The 17,210-nt window shown below is 42.4% G+C and overlaps 1 protein-coding gene across 7 annotated transcripts in view; it reads left to right on the forward strand.

Moving 5' to 3' along the window:
• Positions 1 to 17,210, forward strand: part of SMC2 (structural maintenance of chromosomes 2) — a 154,279-nt gene that overhangs the window by 72,938 nt on the left and 64,131 nt on the right. For all 7 annotated transcript variants that reach the window (XR_013213289.1, XM_077250912.1, XM_077250957.1 and 4 more), the window contains 3 exons: positions 7,008 to 7,146; positions 15,450 to 15,569; positions 15,676 to 15,880. Coding sequence is in view for 6 of the 7 variants with exons in the window: in XM_077250912.1 (XP_077107027.1) it covers positions 7,008 to 7,146; positions 15,450 to 15,569; positions 15,676 to 15,880 (464 nt within the window). In the remaining variant the exon portion in view is untranslated. The remainder of the gene's footprint in view (positions 1 to 7,007; positions 7,147 to 15,449; positions 15,570 to 15,675; positions 15,881 to 17,210) is intronic.

Consider the following 17,210-nt stretch of genomic DNA (forward strand, 5'->3'; position numbering starts at 1 on the left):
TTTCCACCTCTAAAACCTGGGTGCGCCTTATAGTCCGGTGCGTCTTATAGTCCGAAAAATACGGTACATTGAGATTAAAGCAGAGGTCACACTAGCACTATTTGTACAGAGTTTTACATCAGACTTTGAAAGCCAAAATCAGGAGTACAACAGTACGAAGAAAAGTATAATAAAACCATATGCTCCACTTCTGCATGCATCAACCACACCTGGTTTTGGATTCAAAATACTGATGTAAAATATGAAGAGACAATGTAGGTGATACAAGCCATACCTATATACAAGCCATATCTATACTCTCCAGGACAAGTGTCAGGAAAAATGAATTCAGGAGCCATTTGTTTGTGCATCATGAATTCATTACTTCTGACACCTGACTTGATGACTATAGATCTGTTGTGTAGGCTGCCGTCACACTGTCAGTATTTGCTCAGTATTTCAAATCAGTATTGGTAAGCCAAAACCTGGAGTGGAACTATGTGAGGAAAAGTATTCAAAGAACACGTGCCCCACTTCTGCATGTATCAATCACTCATGGTTTTGGATTTCAAATACTGATGGAAAATATAAATGGACGATGGAGGTCATACAAGGCACATCTATTCTCACCAGGACAAGTGTCAGGAAAAATGAATTCAGGAGCCATTTGTTTGCGCATCATGAATTCATTACTTCTGACACCTGACTTGATTACTATAGATCTGTTGTGTAGGCTGCCGTCACACTGTCAGTATTTGCTCAGTATTTCACATCACTATTGGTAAGCCAAAACCTGGAGTGGAACTATGTGAGGAAAAGTATTCAAAGAACACGTGCCCCACTTCTGCATGTATCAATCACTCATGGTTTTGGATTTCAAATACTGATTCAAAATATTGACCAAAAAAATGCTAGCATTAATTACAAAACTTTTTTTTTTATTTTTTACCAATATACTTACGTTCTTCGTGCAAGGACCGGTCTCAAAAACGCAAGGAAGCGGTGGTACTTGTATTTTCGTATCCTTGCTCCAGAACCACTTGGAAGCCGGCTCTCTTGGCGCAGGTCCTTGTTGAAGCGGTCCTTCATCGATCGCCAACGTGTTTTGACTTTTGACACTGTTGACAAAACAAAACATAATAGTTAGGACAATGCTCTTTTGACCGTGGACACAAAACTGTGTGTGCTGAGAAAAAGTAATGACTTTCTATCATCATACACAGTTGTGTGAGCATGGCCAAGGTCTTGACTGCATCACACTGCATTGCTATACTTAACAAATGCAGAACGGACCCGAGTCGGGGCATTGGCCAAGCCATCCCACAACGCTGTGGCCACCTCATTCCAAAGTCGCCGGATCGTCACGTTGTTGGCGTGCAGTGGATCCCGGGTGTCCCACAACGGGACTCGCTCATGGACCAGGGAGATGAGGTGCTCATTCTCGATGAGGTCATCATCCCGTTCTGGAACCTAAAAACAAAAAGGACATTAATATTGGAGACATTAACATAAGGAAGACAGAAAACAGAAGCAGAGGAATGGCATGAATATCGAAATTAAAAAAAACAATGGTGCTGAAGCAAAAGGGAAAGAAAGAGAGAAGTAGAAAGAAATGAAGATTCAAGAATTGTAAAATGAGGATACAATAAACAGTCAGCCAGGTATACTTACACGCTGCCGCCGTGCCACCCGACCGTGACTCCACTGCTCCTGCCCAGTCTCCTGCCCAGTCTCTTCCGCTGTAGAAGAAGTGGTCTGAGAAAAGGAAAATACACATTGTCATATGTGTAGATGTGACAGTGAATACTTACCAATCTGAGGATGTGAATACTCACTTCGCTGACATGTTCCCCTTGTGCAGGCCCAGGCGTTTGCTCATCATCATCAGAAGAAGAAGACATTCTGATGCGTGCAGAAAGAAAGAAATGGCAGAAATTAGGACATGTAGAGAAAGAAAATTGAAAAGAAAGGCATTGGATAGGATATACTCACATTGTTCTGAGGCTTGTTTGCTGCTCCAAGGTGTTGTGGGGCGTCTCGTCTGCAAGGCAGTCTGCTGAGTAGTGAACTGCAAATGTCCACTACCTCCCTTTATCACCTTGTATGTGGGGGGTGGCTTATCAGTGTCTAGACATGTTTTTCTCAATTGAAACGCATGCGTTGAAAAACGCAACCAAACGCATGTGCTTAAAAACGCATGCGTTTACATAGACTACAATGCGTTTTTTCAGCGCAAACCTTACGCAATCGACCGCATACGTTTCCAGGCGGCAAATTGACGCCTCTAAAAATTACTACATGTTGCATTTCTGCGCCCAGACGCAGACGACTAGACGACGCATGCGTCGTCAAACGCGGAAAAATACGAACACACAAAAACGCATGCGTTTTTAATGTTATTTATAGGAGTACAAAACGCATGCGGATATTTGCGGAAGAAACGCTGCAGACACAACCGCAAATGTGAAAGCGGCCTAAGACTTTGAAAAACCTAAAGATCTGGAATCTTTGTTTGCTTACCAGAAACTAACACGGTACTAAGATATGTATCTTTGCTGTATCAGAAACTAAGATGGGAGGTTTGCATGAACTTCGTCGATCCAATAGATAGGAAAATCATATTTTCAGAAACGGGCTGAAGTGGGAAATTCAAAGCATGGTTTTATGTTGCCGAGTAACAACTAGAATCCTTTCAACTGAATTAGGGCCTGATAGACGAGGCTACACCTGTTATATTTAGTCTCTATGTAAAGATAAAATCATGATAAAAATTATGACGTTGATATCGCAAATCTGCAACTCTCAGGAGCAAAGATATCATCAGGAATCTTATAATTTTTTAAACTGAAGCCATGACAAAGTCTGTAAGGAGTCATCAAGGGGGGGTGTGTGGGTGGAACTTAACAGCTAAAAAAAGGCAAATGATAAATTTTGGGCGTTGTCAGTACTTGGAGGCACAATTCACTATTAGTGCTATATGTTTTCCTGGAGTGCCTCTCTCTATAAATCTGAAGCCATTGCTGTGACGATAGGTTTAGTAAGTTTTGTTTATCATGTTTTTTATGTAATTGTATATGCTGTATTGTTTTTGTCCCCTTTGTAAAATCTTTTGTATATTTTTTTTATAAACAATGCCTATCGTTCTGGAATAAATATCAAATGCATTAGTTCTGTGCCTTTTGTTCTGTAAATTGCACCCCTGAAGCCATGCACTACGAGAAATCCAGCATCCAGTCAGCCTATATAAACGAATTGTGGTGGCAGAGAGTAGATCTTGGTCCAGTAAGCAGTGACCGTACCAGGGATGGGTAGGGGGTATGCATGTGTGTGTGTCTGTATATACAGTATATTTATTACCCGCTAACTCCGCAATAACACAAGAACTACTCAATGCCACCACAGGTCATTTAAAATAAAATAAATAAAGGAAACACTAAAATACCACATCCTAGATATCTCTGAATGAAATATTCCAGTTGCAAATTTTTATTCATTGCATAGTGGAATGTGTTCAGGACAATAAAACATAAAAATTATCAATGTAAATCAAAATGATATCATGATGCTCAAAATCAAAGTGAAAAATCAAATTACAAGCTGATCCAACTTCAGTGGAAATGCCTCATGACAAGGAAAAGATGCGCAGTATTGTGTGTGGCCTCCACGTGCCTATGTGACCTCCCTACTGTACACCACCTGGGCATGCTCCTGATGAGGTGGCGGATGGTCTCCTGAAGGATCTCCTCCCAGACCTGGACTAAAGCATCCTCCAACTCATGGACAGTCTGTGGTGCAACGTGACGTTGGTGGATGGAGCGAGACATGATGTCCCAGATGTGCTCAATCGGATTCAAGTCTGGGGAAGGGGAAATTACAACCTTTACTACAAAAAGATGCCTGATTACAGTCCTTTTTTCCAGACCCTCCCACTACTGTGTTTTAGGCAGCCCCCAAATTTAAGAAGTGTCATTGTCAGAAGCTCCCTGTTCTCTCCAACAGCTGCAGGAACCTTTCCTTGCAACCAGAAAAAAAAGTAAAACTTGTCCATTTATAATGACCATGGACAAGATAAAGATCCCCAACTCACATCAGGACTACAAGATCCCAGGTACTTTCAGCTGCATCACATCTAATTTGGTGTATTTAATTATTTGAACTAAATGTCCAACTGGGGGGTCTGTATGTGGGGGAGACATGGCAAAAACTTAAAACAAGGATGAATTCTCATTGCCACACAATAAGAGGAAAAAGAATGGACCTACCAGTAGCAAAACATTTTTGTATCCCCGGTTATAGCATCATGAACATGAAATTACTTCTTTTAAAAGGTCCTTTCAAATCTCAGAAAGAAGAGTCTGTGAGTATAAACTCATGAGGACCTTTGACACACTCAGTGCAGGAATGAATGTGTCGCGTGGATTTATTTGCTCTTCAGACCTTCTGGGGTCATCACAACACAGAACCAGACCCATTCAGAGAACCATAAAACATTTAGACTTCCTTATCTATGAACTGTTCCAATATCTATGTCTTTCCCTCTCACACAGGAAAGATCTTGGTACCCTGTTAGCCACTGGATAGAAAAATATTTAGAATTTAACGTCCTCAATGGTAGATACCTTTTTAATGGCTAACTGAAAAGATGGTAACAAATTGCAAGCTTTTGAGACTACTCAGGAATCTTCATCAGGCATAGACTAATACAAATTCTGAGAATCACATATTTATGCACAACACAGCACAGAAAAATGCCATAGATAAGACTGGTGACGTTAAGCAGAACTACCTTTGAGAGTGATAAACCGTTATGTTCATAAATATTGGAACAGTTCATAAATAAGGAGTGTGAATGTTTTATTGTCCTCTGATTGGGGTCTGGTTCTCTGTTATGATGCCCCCACACAGTCTGAGGAGCAAATTCCTTAATTGATGTAAAAAGACATAAATCCATGCGACACATTTATTCCTGTACTGGGAGTGTCAAAGGTCATCATCATCAGTGGTTGATACTTTTTAATGGCTAACTGAAATAACAAATTGCAAGCTTTCGAGACTACTTTTACTACTTCTTTGACACTCTCAGCTCAGGAATGAATGTGTTGCATGGAAATAGACAAATGGAATAGACAACAGATGGAAATTATTGGCAATTATCAAGACACATTCAATACAGGAGTGATTCTGCAGGTGGCTGATGTATTGGTCACATTTGAATGTTGGTTGTGCTTTCACACTCGTAGTTGCATGAGACGGACTCTACAACCCACAAAAGTGGCTCAGGTCGTGCAGCTCATCCAGGTTGGCAAATCATTGCGAGCTGTGGCAAGAGGGTTTTCTGTGTCTGTCAGCATAGTGTCCAGAGGCTGGAGGCGCTCCCAGGAGACAGGCCAGTACACCAGATAATATGGAGGGGGCCGCAGGAGGGCAACAACCCAGCAGCAGGACCGCTACCTCAGCTTTGTGCAAGGAGGAACAGGAGGAGCAATGCCAGAGACCTGCAAAATGCCCTCCAGCAAGCCACAAATGTGCGTGTGCCTGCACAAACGGTTAGAAACCGACTCAATGAGGATAGCCTGAGTGCCCGACGTCCACAGATGGGGGTTGTGCTCACAGCCCAACACTGTGCAGGACGCTTGGCATTTGGCAAAGAACACCAGGATTGGCAAATTCGCCACTGGTGCCCTGTGCTCTTCACAAATGAAAGCAGGTTAACACTGAGCACATGTGACAGATGTCACAGAGTCTGGAGACGCCGTGGAGAGCGATCTGCTGCCTGCAACATCCTTCAGCATGACCGGTTTGGCAGTGGGTCAGTAATGGTGTGGGGTGGCATTTCTTTGGAGGGCCGCACAGCCCTGAGATGAGATCCTCAGACCCCTTGAGAGACCATGTGCTGGTACGTTTGGCCCTGGGTTCCTCCTAATGCACGACAATGCCAGACCTCATGTGGCTGGAGTGTGTCAGCAATTCCTGCAAGATGAAGGCATTGAAGCTATGGACTGGCCCAGGAGCATGCCCAGGTGTTGTAGGGAGGTCATACAGGCACGTGGAGGCCACACACCCTACTGAGCATCATTTCCTTATCTTGTGGCATTTCCACTGAAGTTAAGTAAGCCTGCAATTTGATTTTCCACTTTGATTTTGAGAATCATCCCAACTCCAGACCTCCATGGGATATTAGTTGTGATTTACATTGATCATTTTTAGGTTTTACTGTTCTCAACGCATTCCACTATATAATGTATAAAGATTTAATATATTTATATTTTTTTAAAAAGGAAAGGTGCTTTTCTCACAACAAATGGCATTGTAATCACAATAGAGAATGTATAGAAAACAGTTGACTTTGATGGACCTATGGGTTTTTTTTTTTCTTTCTTTTTTTTTTTCGCGTTATGTCACTAAGTATTGATGTTATACATGACCAGAAAGCTTACAGTGCAGTACTGGTTGAAAAAAATCTGTCCCTACATTGAGGGAGTTTATAAATGGAGTGAACTGTTTAAGTACAATGGAGAGGAATATTTGTCTAAAGAGGAGCAGTGAAGAAATGTAATGACATACGATCACTACGTTTAGATGCATCGGGTCCTGACTGCACTGATAAGACCAGATGCCGTGTCTGGCGTCGCACCATTTGTGTGACTTGAGGGTGATTTACTACTTGGGATGGCTAACTATTTGCGTTGTTCTTATTAATGTATGGATGCGCTCTGATGCTCCTTGTGGTGCCCTGCTCAACCTGGAAAAAACTATGTTTGGGACTTAGCATTGGATAAATAAGCAATATATACTTTAGAGAGGAAAATTGGTATTTTTCTGGTTTTACATACCTGGATATATATTTAGTAGGTATTGTGGGGAAGTGGGTCTGTTTGTATCTTCAATTTAAATTCAATAAAAAAAAACAAAAACAAAACTTGATTCCACAAAAGAATATGTTGAAGTCATATTAGTATTATCACAAGACTGACTATACCTTTTTGCCAAGTTCAATATTTATTGCACTGTACTCTTTGTCTTTAAAGGGACCCAGAAAAGAATTGGGATAAAAGCCGTGTGAAGGGTCTCATAGCTTCACTTATCTCTGTGAAAGATGTTTCTACTGCAACAGCATTAGAAGTGGTGGCTGGTGGTCGGCTGTACAATGTCGTGGTTGATACGGAGGTAACGTTCACTTGTGCTATATGGCATTCCATGTCAAGAAATCCAATTTTTTTTTTTTTTTTTTTTCCTTATGTCTTCAGTTTTTTTGTTTTTGTTTTTTAGTGCTACTTTAGTGAATTTCAAAAAAAAAAATAATTCAATTTCCATCTTTATTACTTAATCTTTTATAGATTTCTAAAGTGTTGCGCTTGAATGATACATTATTTTACCATGTTGGGTTAGAAATAAGATAGAGACAGGAGAGGCACTGTTTTGTTTATAACAGTGCAGGCTTTAGATTGATATGTCACAAGATTGTTGATATTTTGTTTTTGAGGAGTCAATGTGAATACTTTTCTGCCCAATGATGACAAAAGTATTCTTGGAGTGATACCTTTATTGACTAACCAGAAAATAATGTATGTTTGCAAGCTTTCAGAGCACAGAGGCTCCTTCTTCAGGCTGGATTACAAATAAATGAGTAAGAAAAAGGCACAACATTTAAGGGATACTACAGTAGGACATTTGTTCATGAGGTGGCACGGGTGATGCCTCCTAAAGATAAGCCAAAGAAATCAAATTAGGCATTTACCGTAATTTGATTTCCTTGACTTATCTTTAGGAGGCATCATCCCTCCCACCTCATGAACAAATGTCATTCTGTAGTATCCCTTAAATGTTGTGCCTTTTTCTTACTAATTTATTTGTAATTCTGCCTGAAGAAGGAGCCTCTGAGCTCTGAGAGCCTCTGACAAACTGAAGTAGACCAGAAGATCCTCAGACATCATGCCGCGATCCAGAGAAATTCTGGAACAAATGAGAAAAAAAGTATTTGAGATCGATCAGTCTGAAAAAAGGTTATAAAGCCATTTCTAATGATTTGGGACTCCAGTAAACCACAGTGGGAGCCATTATCCACAAGTGGTGAAAACATGGAACAGTGGTGAACCTTCCAAGGAGTGGCCGGCCGACCAAAATTACCCCAAGAGCGCAGCGATTACTCTTCCAAGAGGTTACAAAAGACCTGACAACAACATCCAAAGAGCTGCAGGCCTCACTTGCTTCATTTAAAGTCAGTGTTTATGACTCCACCATAAGAAAGAGACACTGCAAAAATTTCAAGACGAAAACAACTGCTGAGCAATAAGAACATAAAGGTTCGCCTCGGTTTTGCCAGAAAACATTTTGATGATCCCCAAGAGTTTTGGGAGCATACTCTGTGAACCAATGAGACAAAAGTTTAACTTTTTGGAAGGTGTATGTTCCATTACATCTGACGTAGAAGTAACATAGCATTCCAGGAACGGAACATTGCATTAACAGTTAACCCCTTAACGACCGTCGATACACCTTTTAACGGAGGTAGTTAAGGGTACTTAAACCACAACGCCGATAATTAATGGTGCTGTGGAAAAAGTGTATAGAGCCCCCAGAGCCCGATTTTCTCCGGGGTCTCGACTGCCGGGGGTAGCCGAGACCCCAGAGAACATGATTCGGGTCGGTTTTTACCAACCCCGGGGTTGCGATCGACATTATTAACCATATAATGCACATCAGGGAAGAGAGAAATGGGGTCCCCCCCCCCCGATACTTACAGGTGTCCCTGGGTCCTCCTGTTTCTCCCCCTGGCCACTGACGTCTTCCAGTAAGAAAATGGTGGGCGCAGTGCCGGCCAGCCGGCAACAATAGATTCTTTCCTATTGGTTCATTTTGATCACTGTGATATTTATTTACATTTTTTCCATTAGGGTTAGGGTTGGGGCTAAAGTTAGGGCTAGAGTTGTGGTTTGAGTTTGGATTACGTTTACGGTTGGGATTAGGGTTGGGATTAGCGTTAGGTTTGGGATTAGGGTTATGGTTTGGGATTAGGGTTATGGTTAAGGCTGTTGGGTTTAGGGTTGTGGCTAGGGTCGGGATTAGGGTTAGGGGTGTGTTGGGGCTATGGGTGTGGTTAGGGTTATGGTTAGGGTTAGGGGTGTGTTAGGGTTGGAGTTTAAATTGGGGGGTTTCTACTGTTTAGTCACATCAGGGGCTCTCCAAACGCGACATGGCGTCCGATCTCAATTCTGCTTTGAAAAAGACAAACGGTGCTCCTTCCGAGCTCCGCTGTGTGCCCAAATAGTGGTTTACCCCCACGTATTGGGTATCTGCGTATTCAGGACGAATTGCTTAACAACTTTGGGGGTCTAATTTCTCCTGTGACCCTTATGAAAAAATTGAGGGCTAAAAAGTAATTTTTGTGGAAAATATATGTTTTTTTTTATTTTCACGGCTCTGCGTTAACTTCAGTGAAACACTTGGGGGTTCAAAGTGCTCACCACACATCTAGATAAGTTCCTTGGTGGGGGGTATAGTTTCCAAAATGTTGTCACTTGTGGGGGGTTGCCACTGTTTAGGCACATCAGGGGCTCGCCAAACGTGACATGGTGTCCGATCTCAATTCCAGCCAATTCTGCATTGAAAAAGTCAACCGATTCTCCTTCCCTTCCGAGCTCTGCTGTGCGCCCAAACAGTGGTTTACCCCCACATATGGGGTATCTGCATATTCAAGAGAAATTGCTCAACAAAATTTATTGTTCATTTTCTCTTTTTACATTTATGAAAATAAAAAAAATGGTTCTGAAATAAAATGTTTGAAAAAAGTTAAATGTTCATTTTTTCCTTCCACATTGCTTGGTGTCACTTTTAGGTATTTTCTGTGATGTACACCCCTCAAAGTGACTTCAAATGTGATGTGGTCCCTAAAAAAAAAAAATGGTGTTGTAAAAATGAGAAATCGCTGGTCAAATTTTAACCCTTATAACTTCCTAACAAAAAAAAAATGTTGTGTTGATGTAAAGTAGACATGTGGGAAATGTTATTTAAGAATTTTTTGTGACATATCTGATTTAAGGGGATAGAAATTCAAAGTTTTAAAATTGCAACACTTAAAAAATATTTTGCCATAGTTCCATTTTTTTCATAAATAAACGCAAGTCATATTGATGAAATCTTACCACTAACACGAAGTGCAATATGTCACGAAAAAACAGTGTCAGAATCAGCGGGATGCGTTAAAGTTTTCCAGAGCTATAACCTCATAAAGTGTCAGTGGTCAGAATTGTAAGAATTGGCCTGGCCATTAAGCTGCAAATTGGCTCCGTCACTAAGGGGTTAAATTTGGTGGTGGTGGTGTTATGGTCTGGGGCTGTTTTGCTGCTTCAGGACCTGGAAGACTTGCTGTGGTAAATGGAACCATGAATTTTGCTGTCTACCAAAAAATCCTGAAGGAGAATGCCATCTGTTTGTGACCTAAAGCTGAAACAAGAATAAGAAGTATGCATACAAACGGATCATCATAAAAATGATAATCTTATTGATACAGCGAGATGCATACCAAAACATTCATTTTAAAGGGAACCTGTCATCCCCAAATTCGATGGTGAGGTAAGCTCACCGGCATCAGGGCTTATCTACAGCATTCTGTAATGCTGTAGATAAGCCCCCGATGTTACCTGAAAGAGGAGAAAAAGAGGTTAGTTTATACTCACCCAGGGGCGGACCCGCTGCGGTCCGGTCAAATGGGTGTCTCAGGTCCGCTCCGGCGCCTCCTGTCTTCATTCCATGACGTCCTCTTCTGGTCTTCACGCTGCGGCTCCGGCGCAGGCGTACTTTGTCTGCCCTGTTGAGGGCCTCCCTGACCTTTCCGGCGCCTGCGCACTGCAGTACTTTGCTCTGCCCTCAACAGGGCAGACAAAGTATGCCTGCGGCGTGAAGACCAGAAGAGGACGTCATGGAATGAAGATGGGAGGCGCTGTACCGGACCTGAGACGCCCATTGGAGCGGGACCGCCCCTGGGTGAGTATAATCTAACGTCTTTTTTTTCCTCTTTCCCTTTAAAAACAATTTAAAAAGCCCAACGGCAATACAAATTCATGACAGAACAACCAAATAAGGCTGTAGTGGACCCTAAAGAGACAAGAATATTTTAACCCCTTAACGACCACTGATTCACCTTTTAACGGCGGCAGTTAAGGATACTTATACCTCAGCACCGCTTTTTAACGGCGGTGAGAAATAAGGGTAGAACGCCCCCCAGCGTTGGATAATCTCTGGGGTCTCTGCTACCAGTCGTAGCTGAGACCACGGATAACATGATTCGGGTTGGTCTTTACCGTACTCAGTCTTTTGATTGCAAAAAAAAATCAGATTTCCCATTCATTTCTCCTCTGATATGATCTAGCATACCAGAGGAGAAAGAGAAAGCGTTAGGGCTGTGGTAGGGTTGCAGTTAGAATTGGGAGGTTTCCGCTGTTTAGGTATATCAGGGTGTCTCCAAACAAGACATGGCGCCTGCCATTGATTCCAGCCAATTTTGCGTTCAAAAAGTCAAACGGTGCTCCCTCCATTCTGAGCCCTGCCATGCACCCAAACAGTGGCTTTCCCCCACATAGGAGTATCGGCATACTCAGGAGAAATTGCACAACAAATTTTATGGCCCGTTTTCTCCTGATTCCCTTGTGAAAATAAAACAGTTTGGGTCTAAAGGAGATTTTTTGTGAAACAAGTTAAATGTTCATTTTTTTCCTTCCACATTGTTTTAGTTCTTGTGAAGCACCTGAAGGGTTAATAAACTTCTTGAATGTGGTTTTGAGCACCTTGAGGGGTGCAGTTATTAGAAGTGTGTCACTTTTGGGTGTGTTCTCTCATATTGACCCCCAAACTCACTTCAAGTGTGAGGTGGTCCCTAAAAAATGGTTTTGTAAATTTTAACATTTTTGCCAAATTTCAGTTTTTTTCATAAATAAACACAAGTCATATCGACTAAATTTTACCACTAACATGAAGTACAATATGTCACTAAAAAACGGTCTCGGAATCAGTGGGATCCATTGAAGCGTTCCAGAGCTATAACCTCATAAAGTGTCAGTGGTCAGAATTGTAAAAATTGGCCTGGTCATTAACGTGAAAATTGGCTGGGTCACTAAGGGGTTAAATTACCTTGTGACGTGCAGGGGGGTGTAGGTAAAAACATATGTGTAACATGCATCCATGTTATTAAACGGACTTAGCCATTAGAATGGTTAAATAAGACAGTAGGTACAAGGGAGAGCAGCAATATAGCAGCATAAGACCCCATGAAACTAATCAAACCATAATCAAATGTAGGCAATAACGCTATATACCTAAACAAGAGGCACTATGTATACTTATCACACCATAATAAACAGCCCCCAAGTGCACAATCTGGTCAAAGAAGGGGGAGGAAAAACCCCACGTGTATCGACTTATTGTTATTGTCTTACGGTAATTTGATTATTGCGTTTTTCACACAACTGTACGGGTATCAATTTTTTTTTTGTATTGCAACACTATACATGCCCTTTTTCAGATTTTTAAAAATAGTATAATAGTTAAATCATCAAGCTTTAAAATAAAACAAAATTATCTAGTCTGAACAATTAATGGTAAATCATTAAGGCTATGGGCGCTCGTTCTCTTAATGTGACTGTTCTACATGTGAGATCGCTGTGGGACACCTGGGATTACGTGGACTACGGTGGACAGGTGAGTATATGTTGGTTTACTATTTTACATTATTTCTAGGACACCTGGGCATCGGGGATTTGGTGTTAGGTGAGTTTAATGGGTTTTTATTAGTGATGAGCGAATATACTCGTTACTCGGGTTTTCCCCAGCACGCTCGGGTGACCTCAGAGTATTTTTTAGTGCTCGGAAATATAGTTTTTATTGCCGCAGCTGAATGATTTACATCTCTTAGCCAGCTTGATTACATGTGGGGGTTGCCTGGTTGATAGGGAACCCCCACATGTACTTATGCTGGCTAACAGATGTAAATCATCCAGCTGCTGCAATAAAAACTAAATTTCCAAGCACTAAAAAATACTCGGTCACCCAAGCGTGCTCGGGAAATCTCGAGTAACTTGTATATTCTCTCATCACTAGTTTTTATTTTTGTGTATGTAATTATTTAACTTTTTTTTTTTTTATTCTAACGGTGAGCACAGGCAGATGATACTACTTCTCCCATCAGCAGCACCTGATGTCACTGATCAGTGATCACCGTTGCGGGTCACAGCTGCAGGGTCACGCGTTGCGGGTCACAGCTGCAGGGTCACGCTGGTGTTTCCCACGCTGTCACTCATATGACAGCGTAGGAAACACCATAGGAAGCCAGTAAAACGCAAAACAAAAACTCAGCAAATCCGCAAACATTTTATACCGTTTTTGCTGCTGATTTGACTGACTCAATTGAAGTCAATGGGTGAAAAACGCTGTAAAAACACACAAAGAATTGACATGCTGCAGAAAAAAACGCACTGCAAATACTCAAAGGAAATTTACAGATCATGTGCACAACACTTCAGGATTGTCATTGAATTAGCTTGCATAAGGATTCATGGTGTTTTTGGCCCATTTCCGTGCAGAGAAACGCCACGAAAACACATCAAAAACGCATTATGTGCACATAGCCTAAAACTGAGCTTTTATCATCAATTTGTTCTTTCTACTGGGCGAAATTTTCTCTTGTTTTCAACTAACAATGGCCATTTCCTTTAGTGTCAAAGTGTGAAGGCCTGTTATGGGGTTGGATCCACCTGAGTTAATATCTGATTTTTGTTTACTTTTAATGTCTGGTTTTCGTGGGTACACAAAGGACGGGGATGGACCAGAAGGTGCAGAAACTGCAGTCACTTCTACGTCTTCTTTAGCATAAACTTTGGAGTTTTCATTAGCCAGTGCCGATCATAATGTATTCACAGGTCACATTTTTTTATTTTAATTAATGCTACGTTCCACACCCCTTCTGAGGTGTGCTTGTGGTGCTCGCCATTCTAGAATCTGCTCAGGTTGTCTGTTACTGGGCAGGATCTGGGAGATGTGACTGGATCGGTGGAGAGCAGTTTGAGCGGTACGATCTAAGTGTTTATAAAGCTCATCTTGCGGTCCATTCAGCTGTTCATCGTGTGAAGAAGCAGCCGAAACATCCATCCCAGTATCTAAAATAAAAAATAAAAAAATGACCCTACCCTTCACAGGCTGAACGATCTGAATTCACGATTTTAGAATTGACACTTTTCTATAGGTTTTTTAAGTGTTTTTTTTTTTTAATTTATTTTTTTTATAAAGTCTGATCCCATCGAGAGCGCAACTTGAATTTTGTGTCTAGGAGCATAGGAGACATGTGAATTTTATTGCAAGTATAATATCTTATTGATTTTTCGGAATTACATTTTGAAATATTGTGTTTGATTCCGCATGGGTAAAATAACAAAAAATACTCTTATGACATATCTGTTGAAAGCCTGTACTGTTCTGAGTTGAATGGTGTTTTTCCAATTTCTCTATCTTGTTTCTTGCCTAAAGGTACCGTCACACTAAGCGACGCTGCAGCGATACAGACAACGATGCCGATCGCTGCAGCGTCGCTGGAGAGCTGTCACACAGACCGCTCTCCAGCGACCAACGATGCCGAGGTCCCTGGGTAACCAGGGTAAACATCGGGTTGCTAAGCGCAGGGCCGCGCTTAGTAACCCGATGTTTACCCTGGTTACCAGTGTACAATGTAAAAAAACAAACAGTACATACTCACCTTCGCGTCCCCCGGCGTCCGCTTCCTGCACTGACTGAGCGCCGTCCCTAACAGCAGAGCGGTGACGTCACCGCTGTGCTGTGCTTTCACTTTACGGCCAGCGCTCAGTCAGTGCAGGAAGCGGACGGGGGGGGGGGACGCGAAGGTGAGTATGTACTGTTTGTTTTTTTACATTTTACACTGGTAACCAGGGTAAACATCGGGTTACTAAGCGCGGCCCTGCGCTTAGTAACCCGATATTTACCCTGGTTACCATTGTAAAACATCGCTGGTATCGTTGCTTTTGCTGTCAAACACAACGATACACGGCGATCTGACGACCAAATAAAGTTCTGAACTTTAACCAACGACCAGCGATATCACAGCAGGATCCTGATCGCTGCTGCGTGTCAAACACAACGATATCGCTAGCCAGGACGCTGCAACGTCACGGATCGCTAGCGATATCGTTTAGTGTGACGGTACCTTAAGTTGAGGAGAAACGTAAAGGCATGCAACGCAAAAATTCACATTTTTTTCACGACTTTGAAAATCAATTTAAAAAAACCTAAAATGTATAGAATTTTTGCATCATCTAACACAGTATTGCCAAAGAACACATTTTCAAAAAAATTAAAACTATAGTGGTAATATTCATTGGTTCGCTTGACATGGAATGACCCTATAATCTCTCTTTTAGGAAATATAGGCAGGTGAATTGTACATGAATATTTCTCTCTGTTCACCTTAGGTCACAGGTAAAAAATTGCTGGAAAAAGGGGAACTGAAGCGGAGGCTCACAATCATTCCACTCAATAAAATTTCAGCACACTGTATAGGAGATGATACTATCAAGGTTGCAAAAAATCTGGTATGTATTTGTTCAGAGTTTGATTTGCGGAGGTTAAATTAAATTGGGATTACGGTATGTGAAATCTACTTTGGAGAAACTTAAAAAAAATATTTTTTTTGTGTAGGTTGGAGCTGACAATGTAAACCTTGCCCTATCATTGGTTGGCTATGAGTCTGAGCTGCAAAAAGCAATGGAGTATGTGTTTGGAACAACATTGGTTTGTGACACACTAGACAATGCTAAAACTGTGACCTTTGACAAACGAGTGTTAACCAAAACTGTGACTCTAGATGGAGATACTTTTGATCCACAAGGAACACTCAGTGGAGGTAACTTTATTTCCTAAAATTCTTTATACAAAGTTAATAAAATAACTACAAAGAATCCTGCTGTAACTCTTAGAAATGCTACATAGTGCTTTTTACTTGGTTTAAGAAAATGTTATAGTCCTGATCTGGGCAAAGTGCAGGCCACATCCGGCCCTCTGGCTGTCTCAGTCCGGCCCGCGGACCGAGACAGCCATGGGGCTGAACCTGAGGTCTGCGGGCCGCACTCTGCCCGCTTGCTTGCTCGCTGTCTCCCGCAGTCAGCATTGATGGAGGAGGGGCCTCCGGCCATTTCCTCCAGCAATCAGCATGTGAAACAGCTGACGCGATGGCGTCATGTCATCGCGTCAGCTGTGTACCGCCGGAGAGTCAGCGCATCAGAGAAAGAAGCAGGGCACCTGGGAACGGGACCGAGGTATGTGGTGTTTCTTGTTTTGTTTTTTTTATGTGTATGAACATGGGGATTCTATGGGGCGAACATGAGGATTCTATGGGGGTGACATGCAGCACATGGGGAGGCTATGGGGGTGTCATGCTGCAAACGGGGAGACTATGGGGGTGTCATGCTGCAAATGGGGAGGCTATGGGGGTATCATGCTGCACATGGGGAGGCTATGGGGGTGACATGCTGCACACGTTGAGGCTATGGGGTGTCATGCTGCACATGGGGAGGCTATGGGAAGGCTGTATACTGTCATGCAGTACATGGGGAGGCTGTGTGGAGCTCATGTTGTAGATGGGGAGGCTGTGTGGGGTTCATGCTGTACATGGGTGGCTGTGTGGAGCTCATGTTGTAGATGGGGAGGCTGTGTGGGGCTTATGCTGTACATGGGGAGGCTGTGTGGGGCTCATGCTGTATATAGGGAGGCTGTGTGGGGCTCATGCTGTATATAGGGAGGCTGTGTGGGGCTCATGCTGTATATAGGGAGGCTGTGTGGGGCTCATGCTGTATATATAGAGAGACTGGCTCATGCAGTATATAGGGAAGCTGTGTGGGGCTCACGCTGTATATGGAGAGGCTGTGTGGGCATCATGCAGTATATATAGAGAGGCTGTGTGAGGCTCATGCAGTATATAGGGAAGCTGTGTGGGGCTCTTGCAGTGTATATAGGGAGGCTGTGTGGGGATCATGCCATATATAGGGAGGCTGTGTGGGGCTCATGCCGTATATAGGGAAGCTGTGTGGGGCTCATGCAGTGTATATAGGGAGGCTGTGTGGGGCTCATGCCGTATATAGGGAAGCTGTGTGGGGCTCATGCCATATATAGGGAGGCTGTGTGAGGCTCATGCCATATATAGGGAGGCTGTGTGGGGCTCATGCCGTATATAGGGA

Source organism: Ranitomeya variabilis, chromosome 1 (assembly GCF_051348905.1).
Source record: "Ranitomeya variabilis isolate aRanVar5 chromosome 1, aRanVar5.hap1, whole genome shotgun sequence".
NCBI classification, from domain to species: Eukaryota; Metazoa; Chordata; class Amphibia; order Anura; family Dendrobatidae; genus Ranitomeya; species Ranitomeya variabilis.